General features: G+C 42.3%; 1 protein-coding gene across 10 annotated transcripts in view; it reads right to left on the bottom strand.

Annotated features, from left to right (window-relative positions):
• ZNF462 (zinc finger protein 462) overlaps window positions 1–16630 on the bottom strand; it is a 136654-nt gene that overhangs the window by 8867 nt on the left and 111157 nt on the right. For all 10 annotated transcript variants that reach the window (XR_004301151.1, XM_032418888.1, XM_032418884.1 and 7 more), the window contains 2 exons: window positions 14456–14679; window positions 210–342 (listed from right to left, as the gene is read on the bottom strand). Coding sequence is in view for 9 of the 10 variants with exons in the window: in XM_032418888.1 (XP_032274779.1) it covers window positions 210–342; window positions 14456–14679 (357 nt within the window). In the remaining variant the exon portion in view is untranslated. The remainder of the gene's footprint in view (window positions 1–209; window positions 343–14455; window positions 14680–16630) is intronic.

The raw sequence follows: 16630 nt of genomic DNA, 5'->3' as shown, positions 1-16630 counted from the left end.
AAATGTCTGTTTTCCTTGGAGTTCCTATAGCTGGTAATAGTTTACGAAGACATGGCCCCTGACATGTTTCTTAAGTCAGTCTGTTCTGCTACTTAACTAAGAAGGATCATTCCTTCTGTTCCTCCTCCAACAACCTTCTGCCTCCCTTCTGTCTCACCATGGACGTGCTAGATGCCATCTGGGCCTCCGAGGGCAGGGCTGGGACTAACCTCTGTCATCAGCCTTGCTGTTCATTTCTTCTTCCTTGTCCTCGTCCTCACTGCTGGAGCTCTCCATCTTTTCCTTCATCTGTTCCAGCTGATCCAAGTTAACCCGTCCAACCAGCTCAAAATTACGGCTCACCTGAAAAAGGTCCAAACAAATAATAGAATCATGAACCACAGACCAAACGGGGCTCTCCCTGGGGGAGAGATCTTTCCACCGTCATTTTCCCTTGACCATGTTTTTGGAACCAGGACCAAACAACACCAGTGCCTAAGAGGCTCTTTTCCTCCCTTGGACTGTTCTAGAGGTGGATCTGTCCTTTACCCCTACGTTCCAATGTTTTTAAAGGAACATTGGACCTTCCTTACCAAATGCAGTAAAAAATAGGCACTCCAGTCAGCAGGAAATCAAAGTATCACAAAGCCTGTGGTATAGAGTAGGTGTCCAATAACGCTTTTTGAGTTGAATTCAAAGGCTCTGTAAGTATCCTGAAAACTAGCATGAGAGTCACAACCTTCTCCATGATCTTATCAAGCTGGAGGGCTGTGGGCTGCCCCAGCTTAGGCCAGATGACAACTATCTGACTCCTGACTCCATAAATGAAGACAACACTGTTACTGTACTACTGTTTCTGAAGCTGACCATAACCTATTGATTTAGGCTGCGATTACCTGGGAAAAATCTAGAGTAACCCCTAAAAGCCCTCTGAGTGTTAACTACGGCTTATTTTTATTTATGTAATACATGGTTAGAATAATGTGGGAATCCACACTCTCTTCCAAATAATGCCCAAGGGAAATAAAAATCCACACCAGGAAAACTTTATAATGATGCTATGTTTAGGGGTCTCACATCGGCAGTAGCACAAAATTCACCTTCTTGACTAATCTATTTTCAGAACCTCTCCATTTGTGCATAGAATTATTAGGAATGACAGGTTAGCATGGACTCAAGCCAACAAAATGTCTCAAGCCAATCAACAGCTATGGGCTTAGTCCTCTGTGGAATGTGCTGTGCTCCCCCTGTTGGGGGTCAGGAAAGGGACCCACAAAGATGAATGAGACCCAGTCCTGGCCTCCAGAGGCTCACAGTTGAGTTGAAGAGGGAAAGGAGACATCATCAATTCGATTCCAAGGTAGATTTCCATAGCTGCTACAGTAGAGATAGAGCATATTGAGGGCACAGGAGAGGAAAGAGAGAATTTACAAGATAATCCCAAAATACTCTCTGGGACCAGACTGGAACAAAGATTTGCTGAGCACCACCAATTCCATATGCCTGGCAGATGGGAACATCCTCATCAACTGTGACAAATGGGAGAGAAAGAGACTCAGAGTACCAGGGCCAAGAGACAGTCCTGTGAAAAGACTTAATATTGCCCCAACAACATCCTGTAGAAGGTAGGCAGCATTTAAAAGGAGGAAGAAAACTCAGGATAAGAGCTCTTTTAAAATGAGAGAAACAGTGGACTGATCTAACTATAATAATGCAATCCATGGACTCTGTTAACACTTGACTCTGAAAACAAGTCAACAGGAGGGAGGAGAGATGTTTTTGTTCATCTCAATGCCAAGCGTTCAGGGAAGGCAAGGTCTTATTTTGGTCATTGGTAAAATTAAAATTAAAAATTAATAGACTAAGGTGCAAAGGAGGAAGAGTCGAGTTCAGAATCTTTTTTCTCATTCCTCCCTCCTAAGAGTTCACAGTAACAATCTTCAAAGAGCTTTGGCTTTAGCACCTTCTTATCTGGATTTATCTACTATGCCTCACTCCTACAGACCCATACTGACTTTGTTTTTATGACATGAAAGCAAAAAGAGCACAAGGAGCATGGGCTTTGAAGTCTGACAGATCTGAGTTCAAGTTCAGAGTTTGCCATTAACCACACGATTGTGGGTAAGTTGCTTAACATCCAGCCTCCATGCCCCGTTCGTAAAAGGGGGTCAGCGTGCTACCTGAAACACAATAGTTCCCCAAAATGTAGTTTCCTTCTCCTTTCTGGGAATGTGGCCTTTTCCAATTTTGGCTTTTGGAAACGCTTACAACAAGCATCGTAAATGCATATTTATGAAGTTATGTTTAGCCACAAAGTCTACATTTTAACCAAATAGCATTTATGACAAATATTTGAATAAAAGTTTTCTGGGCTGCCAGTTTTTCAGGAAAACGAGGCAAGGTTCCAATTTACCTAACTTTGAAATATGCTCAAAGTAACACATCCTTAAGTGACCAATACGTAGAAGGGAGCCTTTTCTGACCACCTCCCTCCACCTCCCATCTCTGCCGGGGCCACAGCAGGTGTGTGTAAGAGGCGTGAGGGGTGGCCCCTGCCAGGAAATGAAAATAACAAAACCAAGAAAGATCAAAAAGAATCCTCAAACGCCTTTAGTCAGTATGTATTCATTCATTTGTTCGCTTATTCGTTCATTCCTTCCTTCCTTCCACAAGTACACCCCCACCCCCCGGCCCCATGGGAGGTACAGGAGCCCCTGCTTCTCAAGGAACTCATGGTGACAGAAGGAGATCTGTCACAAAACCAAATGTTATTTTTTTCTTTTCCTCCTTCTGGGTTTTTTTTTGAGGCCTGTATTTGCCCATTTTCCCATCACCATCATCCCTTCATTGGGAAACATTTTGGATTCTGCACAATTTTAAAAGAGTACATGACATTTCCACGTTATAACGTTCATGCGGGGCTAACCCAGGATTTATCTGTCCTGAAGATTTCTAAAATCTTTGTTAGGTAATTAAAAGATTTAAAAGTAAAAACTAAAAATCTTGTTATCTTATTATAAGATTTTATTTTTTTATTTTAATTTTTATTTATTTATGTGACAGACAGCGAGAGAGGGAACACAAGCAGGGGGAGTGGGAGAGGGAGAAGCAGCCTTCCCGCTGAGTGGCTCCCGCTGAGTGGGGGCCCGATGCGGGACTCGATCTCAGGACCCTGGGATTATAACCTGAGCCGAAGGTAGACACTTAACGACTGAGCCACCCAGGCGCCCTTAATTAGAAGATTTTAAAATAAAAACCCTTTATAGTGTTGGGTTCTTACTACAGATCCCCAAATCAGCCATCCAATATTAATCTTAATACAAAAGGAAGACTTCTTGCTGCATTTATTTATTTATTTTTAAAAGATTTATTTATTTATTAGAGCGAGCTCGTGCACAAAAGTGAGTGCAGGGAGGAGTGGAGGGAGAGAGAAACTTTAGCAGACTCCTTGCTGAGCCCCGATGTGGGGCTTGATCTCGTGACCCTGAGACCATGACCTGAGCTGAAACTGAGAGTCAGACGCTGAACCGACTGAGCCACCCAGGGGCGCCCTCCTTGTGGCATTAAAAAAAATTTTTTTTGAACTATTTGGAATTTTAATTATTTCTCAAAGATAGTAGAACTTTATCATATTCATTTTTTTAAAAAATAATAAGTGATTTTAAAATTTGAGGTATAGTTAACATAGAATGCTACATTAGTTTTGGGCATACCACATAGTAACTGTTTTCTACATTAAGCTCTGCTCACCACCAGCATAGCTACTGCCAATCACTATACATCACTATCAGAGTACCATTGGCTGTATTCCCCATGTGGTTCCTCTCCTCCCTGTGACTGACCCACTCCACGACCAGAAGCCTGTATCTCCCTCTCCCCTTCACCCACTGTGCCCACCCCCCACCATCCTTCCTCACAACTGTCAGTTTGTTCTCTATATTTATGGGTCTGTTTCTGCTTGTTGTTTGTTCGTCTGTTTTTTAGATTCCACATATAAGTGAAATCATTTGGTGCTTGTCTTTCTCTGTCTGACTTATCTCACTTAGCGTCGTACCCTCTAGGTGCCCCCTTGCTGCATCGTGGAGCCACCACCTCTGACCTGGAATAAGGCAAGCCTCCCTCCCCCTCCCTCCTCGCTGCTTTCCCAGCATGCCTTCTTGCCCCTTCTTGCCTCTATTCCCCAGTGTGGTCTGAGAGTAAAAATAAATATGTAAATCTACTCATGTCCGTTTCTGCTTGCCCTGAGGATAAAATCTGAATTTCTCACTGTCGTTAGAAGTGGCCAGCTATCTTCTTACCTTGCCCACCTTCTCCAGCCCACTGCTACCACCCCGAACTGACAGATGTTCCCAGGATACACCATGCTCTTGACTTTGGGCCTTTCTCCGCACGTGCCACTTTCTCTGTCTGAAGTTCCACTGCCTGCTTCATGCGGTGACTCCTGCCTTCCAGCCCCACCTCTGTGTCGGTCACTACACCTGGGGGACCTTCCCTAAACTCCTCGTTGGTTAGTTATCCTTACTCTGTGCTTCCAGGCGCTCTCCCTTCCCCTTTTATAACTCCTCCCACTCAGTGGTTGTCTATGGCCTGCCGCCCCCGTTGAACTGCAGGCTCCATGGGGACAGACAGACACTCGGTGCTCTTGTTCACAGCTGGCTCCACGACCAGGGCTGTGTCTCTGTTAGAGTTGGTGCTGTGCTCACCTGCATGCCTTCCTTTTAGCTTAATATAGCCTTCTTTCTGATACAGGTCACGAAGAATAATTGGAAAGCAAAGAAAGCTTCAAGTCCGCCTACCTACACGTACAACTGTCAACAAGGTATTGTATTTCCGTAATCCTATTCTCTAGGCATAGATTATTTAATTGCTGTAATCATACTAAAACACAAGTGGGTCTCCTGCTTTTTTAATGCCCGGCACAGTAAAAGTATCATTCTCTGTATAAATACCATTTTTAATCACTATATATGTATCTTATCAAGTAAATAATATTATAGTTTACCTGACTCCTCCCATATGAGTTTACCTTTGGCTATTTCTGGCTTTTCACTATTAAAAATGCAACAATAAATCTTACTGTATATAAATTATAGTTTCTTTCATGTTTAGCTTTAATTTTATAGGCTAAATTTCCAGATGTGAAATTATGAGTTCAAAGTCAAAGGCCACAGACTTTTATTCAAGTTCCAGTTGATGTCTAGGTTGGCATCCCAAGTGATCATACCAGTAAGTTACTTTCTGGACCTGGAGATTGGTGGGTATCTGGTGCAGAGGACATATTGAGGGAAATTCACTTCTTTCTCTGGAGGTGCACAGAAATGTATTACCTTGTTTCCCAAAAGGCCCACAAGAGAGGGAGAAACAGCAAGGCTAAGAGTTTGAGATTTAGAACCTGGCTCCTCGCAGCCTTTGGAAGGCAAAAGTAACCATACATGTGTTTGAAGGTTGGACTGTTCAAATACATAATCCCTCAGACTATAAAACTATATATAGATCCTCATATCTTGTGAAAGTTATTTGTGATTGCCTGCAAATCCAAAGTCCCCTGTGAAGGCCACTCGCCCCTAAGAATGTGAGATGAAGTACCAACAACCAGCAAGAGGCTTTCCCTGTTAACACTGGAGAGCTGACGCTGTAAACCCTTCTGTGCTCATGCTTGATATTCAAGCTCCACAACTCTGTTTGTCTTTTTGCTTGTTGGTTTTTAACCATTCAGCAAAATGAATGAATTTCCCTAGCATATGAACGAATTTCCATACTTGAGGCTTATTCTATGGGGAGAAGCATTCTGTGATTTACAAACACTACCAAGTCGAACATGCATTTTCCTACTACTGCGGCAAACCCAGTCTTACAGGAAAGACTGGTGTGGACTTGCTGGCTAATGAAAGCAGGAAATAGGACACCCCTGTCCTCAGATTACTTAGCACACACTAAATAGGGGAGACTGTGATCAAGAAGAATCCCTCCAGGGTTCCAGAGCTCCCCCCGCTTCTCACTTAACATCTGTACCTTCAAAAGGGACATGCTGTCAGGCTGCGCACATCACCTAATATTGCCTGTTCATGTTAAAAAGAAAGGCCAGAGTGAACATTTCCAGAAAAAGTGATACCAAAGAACACGGAAAAACTGCCTTTTACATCAGAAATGCCCATCTCAGGCCCACACCGAGGATGTGTAGCGCTGCAAAGATTTTAAAGGCCTTATAGCACAGGCAGGCAAACTCTCTGCAGAGGGCCAGATAAGCAAGTATTCTGGGCTTTCTGGACCATCTAGTTTCCGTCACAGCTACTCACCTGCTGCTGTATCTTGAAAGCAGCCACAGACAGCATGGAAACGGATGAGCAGGGCTGTGCTCCAAGACAAATCACGTGTCACGAATCAGCTCTCTTTTGATTTTTTTCAACCATTTAAAAATGTCAACTGGTGGGCCACAGAAAAACAGGCGGGGCACCAGATTTGGTCTATGGACCAGAGTTCGCCAACCTCTGACTTACCCTATCGGGTGGTCTACCCAGTGATCTTTGCCTATCTTTGAAAGTCAGAATGGGAATGAAATCAGGAGGAGAAAGCAAAGCATTGTTTCTACGATTTCTTAAGGAAGACAGTCAAAGGTGCAGGTAAAAATCTTGAATTCTCGGATCAGAACATTCTGATCAGAGCTCCCGTAGAAGCTTCTAGAAGGGATATTCAGCTAAGTATATTAAAGTTCTATGGGAGATAAGCCGTGACACCATATTTGCTGTGCATCGTGCTGCCCTCCTATTGCATAGGTACCTTTATCAAGCACTTAACATGCTGGCTTGTGGTTCTTTATTTAAGCTTGTGTCCTCTCCTTATAAACTCTTCCAAGGCAGCAACTATTTCCTATTTAGCTTTATATGCTCAGTGTAGAGTATGAGATTGGTCATCTCGTTGACACCTGGTAAATGTTGTTTGAATTTACTGGTAACATAAAAACCATGGGAGACCATACAGTATAAAGAACTTCATAATGTCGTAACCAATGACAAAAATTTGCTTGCTAGTAAGAATAAGATTGGACATTTTCTAAAAGATTTTGTTTCCATTCTTATCAAATATCTATCATGTACTAAAAATCCAGTCATTCTCACATGGATCACTTAACCTTTATGACCACTCGGAGAGATAACTGTGTTACCGTCCATATTTGTAGACGAGGAAAGCAATGCAAAAGAAGCTAAGTGATAAAGCCGGCATTAGAACTCACACCTTCAGATGACAAGGCTCCAGCTTTCCCCATTATTATGCAAATCACCTGCAGAAATGCAAAATTACGTACAAAATATGTAAAAATTACCCATGGGATACCAACTGAACACAAGAAGGTGGCAGAAAAAAGTACTGTGACTATAATGTTGCAAACTTTGATGGACTAGAGGAGTAGAATCTTTTGAGAATTTTTCTTCAAAATAAAAACCTTTCTAAGAACAACAAGAATAAAGGGTGGAAAAGTACCCAGGAGGGTATAGAGCACAGAGGTCAAGGAGAATATCTACTTTCTTTTGTAAATCACTGAGTCAGAAGCAGAAAACATGCTTCTGCTAGACGTAACTTAGCAGAAGCCCAGACAAAAACCAAGTCATTTTGAGCATTTCAGGATAACTGCAGTCACAAGTACTCAAAAAAAGCCCAGTGAAAGGCATCATTAAGAAAGTCAAAGAACTCTGTTGCTTGCCAACTGAGCTGTTCAATCTCTTGAACTTGAAATCCAGAGGCAAAGATGTGGATGGTGCTGCCACATCTAGCTTATATGAACAAACAGAATACTTAAAATTTCCCATTTGAACAGTGATTTCATACATGGATTTATTCAGCAAACAGCTACTGGATACTTTACTGTATGCAGGGTACTCTGACTAGATTTTGGAAGAAAAGACATAAAAACAACATGGTTTCCATTTTAAGGACGTTGCATCCAATTGCAAGACAGAGACTTGTTAAAAGTGGAAGTTTAGGCAGGATGAAATAAGTGCCTTCACAGAGAAAGAACAGTCCTATGGAAGCTTGGAAGCAGGAGCAGGTCCCTTTGGAGAATTTAGTGGACAATTGCAAAAGTTATAGGCAAAGAATGTCTTCAAATGTCTACTTGAAAAATACCATGCGAGGTTCGGCCAGGCACATCCCTCTGAAAAATGGTCAGACCTCTTGTTCCTCTATTTCTGATGTCCAAACTCCATGAAAGGAACAGGGCCTGTGGTTGACAAACCAAGAAGCAAGACTACTATAAAGGAAAGCAGAGCTGAAGGGACGTAATCTTCAGGAGAAACCTCCGGCTTGCAGAAATCCTCAGAGTTGATCAAGATAAAGCTGCTGGCACTCAGGTTCAAAATTAAACACAATCCCCCAAAAATGTGGCCAGAGGTGTATTTTATGATTTGGAATCAAGGGAAGGTTCTTCTTTTGTTTTATTTCTTCTCGTTTCCTTTGCCGGACACAAATATTCTATGTGACTCTTTTGCCACTATGGATTTCACTGGTCCGGAAAACTGAACAATTTTATTGGCATAACTAAAATGTTGGTGATGCCTCCGGAGCTTAATGTTCTGCTGCTTCCCCCAAACTGGCAAAAAGTAAGAGTAAGAGATACGAGTTCCTTAGAGTTCGGCCGCCTGAGGCTCCATTTGTATAAAAAATTAAAAACATTTCAAAGTAAATTCAATTAGTGAATGTGTATTGCCTGAATAGACTATCCTTCTAAATTTAATATAGCGAACATGACAATTTTATGAGCAAACCAAGTTAGAGATAATATATTTTTATGTTCCCTAAACTAGCAAAGAGACTTCAGAACCATAAAGAACACTAACAAGGTACCACATATACTTAAAAACTTTCTTTAAAAAAATGTGTTTTTTAAATGTGAGAAGTGCAAGGTTTGGGTTTTTTTTTCTTCATGACTTTAAGGTTCTTAAAAATGTTGTCCCCCTTCATCTTTCACCAGCATTACTAATAAATGGTGCTACTGACATAGGACTTCAGTGTGTGTGTGTGTGTGTGTGTGTGTGTGAGAGAGAGAGAGAGAGAGAGAGAGAGAGAGAGAGAGAGGGTTGGGGGGAGGGAAGGCATGAAGGAGGGACTGAAAGCATAGAGCAGTCTGTCTCTAGAAGACCTAGTAAGATTGAAAAAAATGGAACTGAAGGATGAAAAATAAATTTTTAAATAGCCTGTACTATTTACTTTAGATTCCAAGAGATTGCAAGTGAGTCTTTGGTCACTGGTGCAAAGATAAAGGTCTAGGAAGACAAGATGCTGTGTGTCATGTACAAAATGAGAGATGCTGTCATCCCTCTTCTACTTCACCTGGGCTTCTGAGGATAAACATGGCAGCATGCATCCAGTGCAGTTGGGAGTCTGGTTCTTAACTAGAAGGGTATACTTGACTTCAAGGATCCTTCCTGCTGTACCAGGATTCCATCCAGTCTATGAATGATACAGTGTGACAACTTGATAGAGGCATTCCTGAGGTCTCCGGGCTTTGCAGGCAGAATTCAGAAGCCCAGCTTTGGATATCTATAAAATCCTTTGATGGAAAACACATCCTACATTGTCTCTTAGTTTCTTCTATAGATTCTCTCCACCACACAAAATCACTTCACGCTATTAGTGGAAGAATATAATGAGCAATGCACACAACACAGTCTTATTAGGGGGAAAATAGTAAACCTTAATTTAAAACCAATGGCTAAGTCTACTGCACGCTTTATTTTTGGCGGTTTACACAATAATCTGGATCTCTAGCATCTTGTAGATCAATCTGTTCCCAGGATCAAGTTTATAAAAAAAAGCCTGCAGGAAATTAACATTTATTGAAGATCTACTATATGGGTCAGGTCCTGGGAAACTTGAATCTTTTAGGTATGAGGTATAATTTACTCACCATAGACGTCATCTGTTTTAAATAAATAGTTCAGTGAGTTTTAGTAAATTATGCATTTGTGCAACCCTCACCACAATCTGGTTTACGAATTCTCTTACTTTGAGAAGTTCCCTCATAACCTCTGCAATCCATCTCCCAACCTCCAACCTGCTTTGTCTCCATAGTTTTGCCTTTTCTAGAAATTTCATGTAAATGGAATCATATAATACGTGATCTTTTGTGTCTAGCTCCTGTCTAGTTAACATGATGGTCTTGAGATTTATCCATGTTGTTCCATGTATCCATAGACTCATTTCTTTTTATTGATAGGTAGTATCCCATAGTATGGATATAGCACATTTTGTTTATCCATCCACTTTATGTGAGAGTAAACTTGCTGGATCAGATGGTAAGTGTATGTTTAACTTTTAAAGAAATTGCCAAAGTGCTCCCCAGTGAATATGCCATTTTACATTCCAACCAGTGCTGAATGAGATTTCCAGTTTTTCCACATCCCTGCCAACACTTTGGCACTATCAGTCTTCTTAATTTTAGCCGTTCTCGCGGGTGGGTAGTGCTATCTTACTGTTGTTTTATTTTGCATTTCCCTAATGATGAATCTTACTGAGGCTCTTTTCATGTGATCATTTGCCATTTGTGTATCCTCACAGGTAAAGTGTCTATTCACATTTTTTTCTCATTCGTAATTGAATTATCTTCTTACTATAGAGTTGTAAAAGTTCTTTGCAAATATATGCTTCCAATCTGTTGCTTGCCTTTTTGTTTTCTTAATAGTGTCTCTGAAGAGCAAAAATTTGATGACATCTAATTTACTCATTTTTCTTCTTTTAATGTCCATATCTTTTGTATCCTATTTAAGAAAATTTCTCCTAACCCAAGGGAGTTTTTCTACTCTTTTTCCAGAAGTTTTATGGTTTCAGTTTGTAGACTGAGGTTAATGATCCATTTTGATTTAATTTTTGTGTTGGGAGTGAATTAAGGGTCAGCGATCATTATTTTGTATGTGGATATCCAATTGTTCAAGCACTATTTGTGGAAGAACTATCCTTTCCTTATTACTTTGGTACCTTTGGGTGGAAAAAAAAAATCAACTGACCACCTAGATGAGGGTTGATTGCTGGAGTTTTTCTTCTGCATCACTGATCCATGCATCTATCCTTCTGCCAATACCACACGCTCTGGAGTACAGTGGCTTTAAGGGAAGTTTTGAAATCAGAAAGGGTGAAGTCCTCCCAATTTTGTTCTTTTTCCATACTGTTTAGGCTATTCTAGGTCCTCTGCATTTACATGTTAGGATCAGTTTGTCAACTTTAAAAAAAAAAAAAAAAGATTTTGATAGAGATACCGTTGGATCTGTAGATCGATTTGGGGAGAATTGCCAATAGTGGGTCCTCTCATCCAGGAATACAGTATATATTCCATTAACTTAGTTCTTTTATTTCTCTCAACAACATTTTGTAATTTTCAGTTTACAGCTTTCACAGTTCCTATGTTAAATTTATCCTTATTTTATTCTTTTTGATGTTATCGTAAATGAAATTAATCAAATTTCATTTTCAGATTTCCATTTCTAGTATTAGACATGGAATTGATTTTTTGCATATTGACCTTATATCCTGCAACTTTGCTATACTAATATCCTCGCAGCTTTTTTTTTATATATAGATTACTTAGGATTTTCTACGTGCAAAGGTCACCTTGTCTGTGAATGCAAGTGGTCTCATTCCTTCCAATTCTTACGCCTTTAATTTCTTTTTTGCCTTATGGTTCTTGACATTTTTAAAAAAAGGTTTTATTTATTTGAGAGGCAAAGAGCAGGACTGGGGGGAGCGGCAGAGGGAGAGGGTGAAGCAGGCTCCCCACTGAGCAGGGAGCATGACACGGGGTTCAATCCCAAGACCCCGAGATCATGACCTGAACCGAAAGCAGAGACTTAACTGACTGAGCCACCCAGGTGCCCAGGTCCTTGACTTTTATTTGGATTATTAGCAAACTTCACGTTAGCTCATTGTACATTGACACTCTTATACTGCTTTCATAAATGCTGAAATCGCCCCAATGAATGACGGTTTTTAACCAGTGTATATCACTGCCTACCAGTCAAAACTTCCGTTTCAGCAGCACTGCTATCCTTGTTTATAAAATAGTGTTTGGGGGCGCCTTGGGTGGCTCAGTCGGTTAAGCGTCTGCCTTCGGCTCAGGTCATGATCCCAGGGTCCTGGGATCGAGCCCCACGATGGCTCCCTGCTCAGCGGGAAGGCTGCTTCTCCCTCTGCCCCTCAGCTCGGCTCGTGTTCGCTCTCTCTCGTAAATAAATAAATAAAATCTTTTGAAAAATAAAAGAAGTGTTTGGATAGTTATTTTAAAAATTTGAAATACATTTTGTACTCATCATTTAGAAACGAAGAAATAGAAAGTGCTGCCGTCAGTAACAAGCACAAGTCTCATAAACTTAACACTTGAAACTTAACACTTGAAACGACAGGAAAATCGCTACGCAGGCTGGAAGTGGTAATTCTTTAGCCTCAATTAGGTGCTCACTGGACTTATTAAGCTGGTCAACCACGAGAAAGAGTAAAATTAAAGAACATAACATGGCATAGTGAAAATAGAACATCAAAGACCGTATCTAAGATGCAAGGTATAATTAGTGATTTTTAAATATATTTTAGTTCTTTGGGAACCCAACTACCTTTCTGATGGGTACCACAGCTCAATTCGTAAGTAGACTGAGGAACACACCGGGTCACATCAAAGTGTGGGATATACCAGGACTTTGTTTGATCTCACACAACTTCTGAGAAAGATAAAACGATTCCCATTTAGAAACCAGAAAATAGATACAGAAATTTAAGTAACTTGCTAAAGTTGTATAGTAAGCAGTGGAGAGAAGATTTAAACTCAGGTGTTTGGTTCCAGAAGCTCTAAACTGGGGCCCTCTTTTCCGGAGCAACCCATTGGCCTGACAGGTCTCCTGAAGCCCCAACCTTCCATGCCTGCTCGGGAAGCCCCCGGTTCCACACGTGTATGGTTCTAACCTTCTCACCAGTGACCCACAGCAACTGTGTAACAACGGGAGAATTTATCTTCCTGGTTTGCTCTCTCCCAAATACCAGCCCAAAGGCTTGAACACTATAATAAAAAGATGTGAGGTGGGTGCATAAATAAGATCCATGTGCATAACTGTAGAAAGCTTGGTTTGAAATGTATGAGTGATTATCCTTTGAGTTTGAGAGCAGAGATGCCCAGGAAGTTTGACTAAGACAGGCTATGAAACTTTTTCAGTGAGGTGAACTCAGGCTTTTCTTCTCTGCTTTCATTTTTGGGCAGACACATTAGAAAATGAATGCATTCCCAAGCAGAAAAGTGACCACAAAACCCTTTCACTGTGGATGGGTGATGGAGCTCAGCCTTCTCTCTCTCTCTTCCCACCCCGAAGAAAAGTTCTAACCCTTTGGCGCAGATGATTTGGACTAAAGTCTTGATAACTTGGGGTTTGGCAAGGCCAGAAAAGAGGAGGACACAGAGCAAAGAAAAAGGAAACGATCTCATTGTGCCTTAAGTAAACACTCCCTCGATATTTTGGGGTTAATTAGAAAACTTTTCAATGGGCTTCTTTTTCAAGAAACAAATACAAATTGTAGTTCCTCTGCACTCTGGGCAATCCACAAAACCAGAAGCAAGCACCTCAATTCCCCCATGTGCCACATAAGCCCTCTGAAGCTGCCCTATAGGATTCTGCCTTCTGATCAGCAGACCTTTGGAAGAGAAGTTTTTTTCACAAACCCTTGATTTTAGGTCTGGTACTGATCTGTTATCAATCCTCCTCCCTAAACAAAACACGTCTTTTACAGCCCTTATAGTGTTTAGACACAAATAGCAAGGCTTTGGAAAATCTCTGTAGTTAGCAAGAATACTGGAAACGACCTACATGGTTGAGGGACAAGGTGGCTGGCCATCAGGACAGGGACCAGCCACTTCGGGCCCTCAGCCTGCCGCCTACTTCCGTAAATAAAGGGTCGCGGAGACACAGCCATGCCCGTTCATTTGTCTTGTCTGTAAGCTGCTTTCTTGCTACAAGGGGCAGAGTTGAGTGGTTACCATGAGGCCATCTGGCCTGCAAAGCCTAAAACATTGACTCTCTGGTTCTTTACAGAAAAAGTTGGTCAATTTCTGTGATGATACATTTAAAATAACATTTTAAAAAATATTATTTTAACAGGAAAAATATTCCTGTTAGGTTGTTAAGTAAAAAAAAAAAAAATTTTTTTTAAAAGGGTGACACACTAGTTCACGTGTGCTATCGCCAGACTTACGTAAAACAAGGGAAAATGGGCAGAGAAGAGATAACAAACGCTAAGCAGGTGGACCTGGGTGGCAGCATGAGGGGGGATTTTCCTTATCCCCATCTCTGTGTTCCAGTTTTTCTAAAATGACCTCTTCCTTTCTTTCATCAGAAGCGCCCTTGCAACATTTAGCCCGCAGGCCTGCCTCGCCCACCCTGAGCTCTGGCTCCCCGCCAGGCCCGTCCCCACAGGGCTGCCGAGAGTCGGGGGCAGGAAGACGGGCAGGTACCTTATGCTCGTCCCGAAGGTGGCTGTCCAGTTCCTCCGTGTGCTTGGCTTCGTAATAGCAGAGCTGGCATTTGTAAGGTTTTAGTTCATTGTGCTTTTCTATGTGCTGCTGGAGGCTTTCGTCACTGGAGCAGGTGAAGGTACACTTATCGCAGCGGAAAACTACTCCCTGCAAGTATTTGGACAGTTTGGAACGGCACACTTCGATGGGGACAACTCGCTCTTCTGTGGAAACAAATTGAATTGGAAAGATGGAAATTTTTACTGATGGTCTGCACGCGCTCTCTTTGGAATACAGGAAGAAACTCAGCCGGTTTTGCTACCTCTCACGGGCCCGCGTCCGTGAACTCACATGCACGCCGCCCCGCCCTCCGTTCCCCAAACGGCATCTTCCTCTGGCCCAGGTAAGTGTTCGTAAGACCACCAGCCCTTGGTGCACTTAATCCCCAGAGTGATCTTTACAGCGAGGTGGGCAGGCTGAAAGGTGCTCGCTCATTCCTGAATGGAGGCGGCCACGGTTTACCCACAGTAATGATAACTGACTATTAGCACCTCCCACTTCCTCACTAGGTGCTAGTTGGGCTGGACCTAGAAGACATCCCTAAGTAGAAAGGGACCGGACAGTTCCCAAGCACCTGTGTGCCCCGACAGTGCACCTTCCTGGCAACCCTCTTAGGCTGGAGGTATTCCTGTTTTTACAAATCAGTAAAGCAAGGAACGGGGTTCTTAATAACTTTCCAAAGCTCACAGATGTTGTAATTGGCCCTGCTGCGATCTGCATCCCTGCCTGTCACAAAGCAAACCCTTCATGTCCCACTGTTGCCAGTTCCACTCCTGTTTCCCCTTCCGAGATGTTCTCAAGGAGACGGTTTTCCTCTTCCTGAAACCAAGGGAATCTCTAATAACAAATCTGAAAGCAAAGGACCTGTATGTTTTCATTCCCTGAAACTCCAGCTCTAGTAGGAGAAGCTCACAAATGAAATGGCTGCGGGCAACATTCGGGGGGTGGAGGGAGAGATGGGGGTGGCGTGGGAGATAGGGAGGATTTGTGCCTTTTCAGACAATCTGTAATCTGATTGTCACAAGGGAAAAAAATAAAAGAGAGAGGATTTGGGTGCTTTTCCCATTAACATACCAAATGCTGTAGGGCTGGAAATGCGTGTGCTTGTTTATTTTGCACTCTCTCACCCTTGTGTTTAACTGCTCAAATTAAATTTCACACCAGTCTGCCCAGAGTATCGGCGCACGCGCCAGATATCCATAACTGGGATAAAATTAAAATCTGTGCTATTTATGCAAGGATCAAATATAGCGTGTGTTTTCATGCTGTGTCTGGATTTCGGAAGACTCTGGAAGTTTACAAATGGACGCACACAACATATACTTATATTATTTAGAAACAGCAATGTATTATTAAGTCAAGAAAGCGTGATTTAGTCTCAGAGTCACTGAGTAGCACCGTTTCCAGACATCAGTGTTTTGTGCACTGATGCGGCGCTCCCTGCGAGCCCTCCCTTTGTTGTTGGCCGGGGTTGGCCCCTGGAGAATTCTCCCCACCCAAAGCCATGCTGTAGCCTCAGCCACCCCGTTCTCACCGCAGGGCAGTCCCTGCCGAGGGAGTCCTTGAATACTGCGATTAACTGGCCCGCAAGAAGCTGGCCCGAGGGAGCGTGGAACGTGAGGTCTGCTACGTACTCCCTGGAGCTCTAATGCATATGTTATTTTCCCTATACAAAGAGTCAGTCGCTTATTTAGAAATATAAATATTTTTAAACCAAAGTAGAGCAGACAGCTAAGAAACACATGATTATAATGTAATCCACACATTTTCTTAGAATAGCAAATGTTTAACAGTCTTCTAACCATTCAGTTCTATGGTTTGGTGTAATCGGAGGAAAAAAATGCTTTGGCAGAAGCCAGCCGGAGCCTTAAGAAAGCCCATGCTACGCTGTTCAACTCCTCCAGCCCGGGGTTTCTCAACAGTAGCTCTATTTACATTCTGAGGCCAGATAAGGCTTGACTCTGGGGGCTGTACTATGCACTGTAGGATGTTTATGAGGATCCCTGGCCTCTGTCGACCATCTGCCATGGCACCCCGCTTCCCCAGGGGTGACAACCAAAAATGCCTCCAGACAAATGCACCCTGACTCTGGCTGATAACCACTGCTCTACACCA

Source organism: Phoca vitulina, unplaced genomic scaffold (assembly GCF_004348235.1).
Source record: "Phoca vitulina isolate PV1807 unplaced genomic scaffold, GSC_HSeal_1.0 scaffold21, whole genome shotgun sequence".
NCBI classification, from domain to species: domain Eukaryota; kingdom Metazoa; phylum Chordata; class Mammalia; order Carnivora; family Phocidae; genus Phoca; species Phoca vitulina.
The sequence above is the reverse complement of the archived record's forward strand: the minus strand, read 5'-3'. Positions and strand labels throughout refer to the sequence as shown.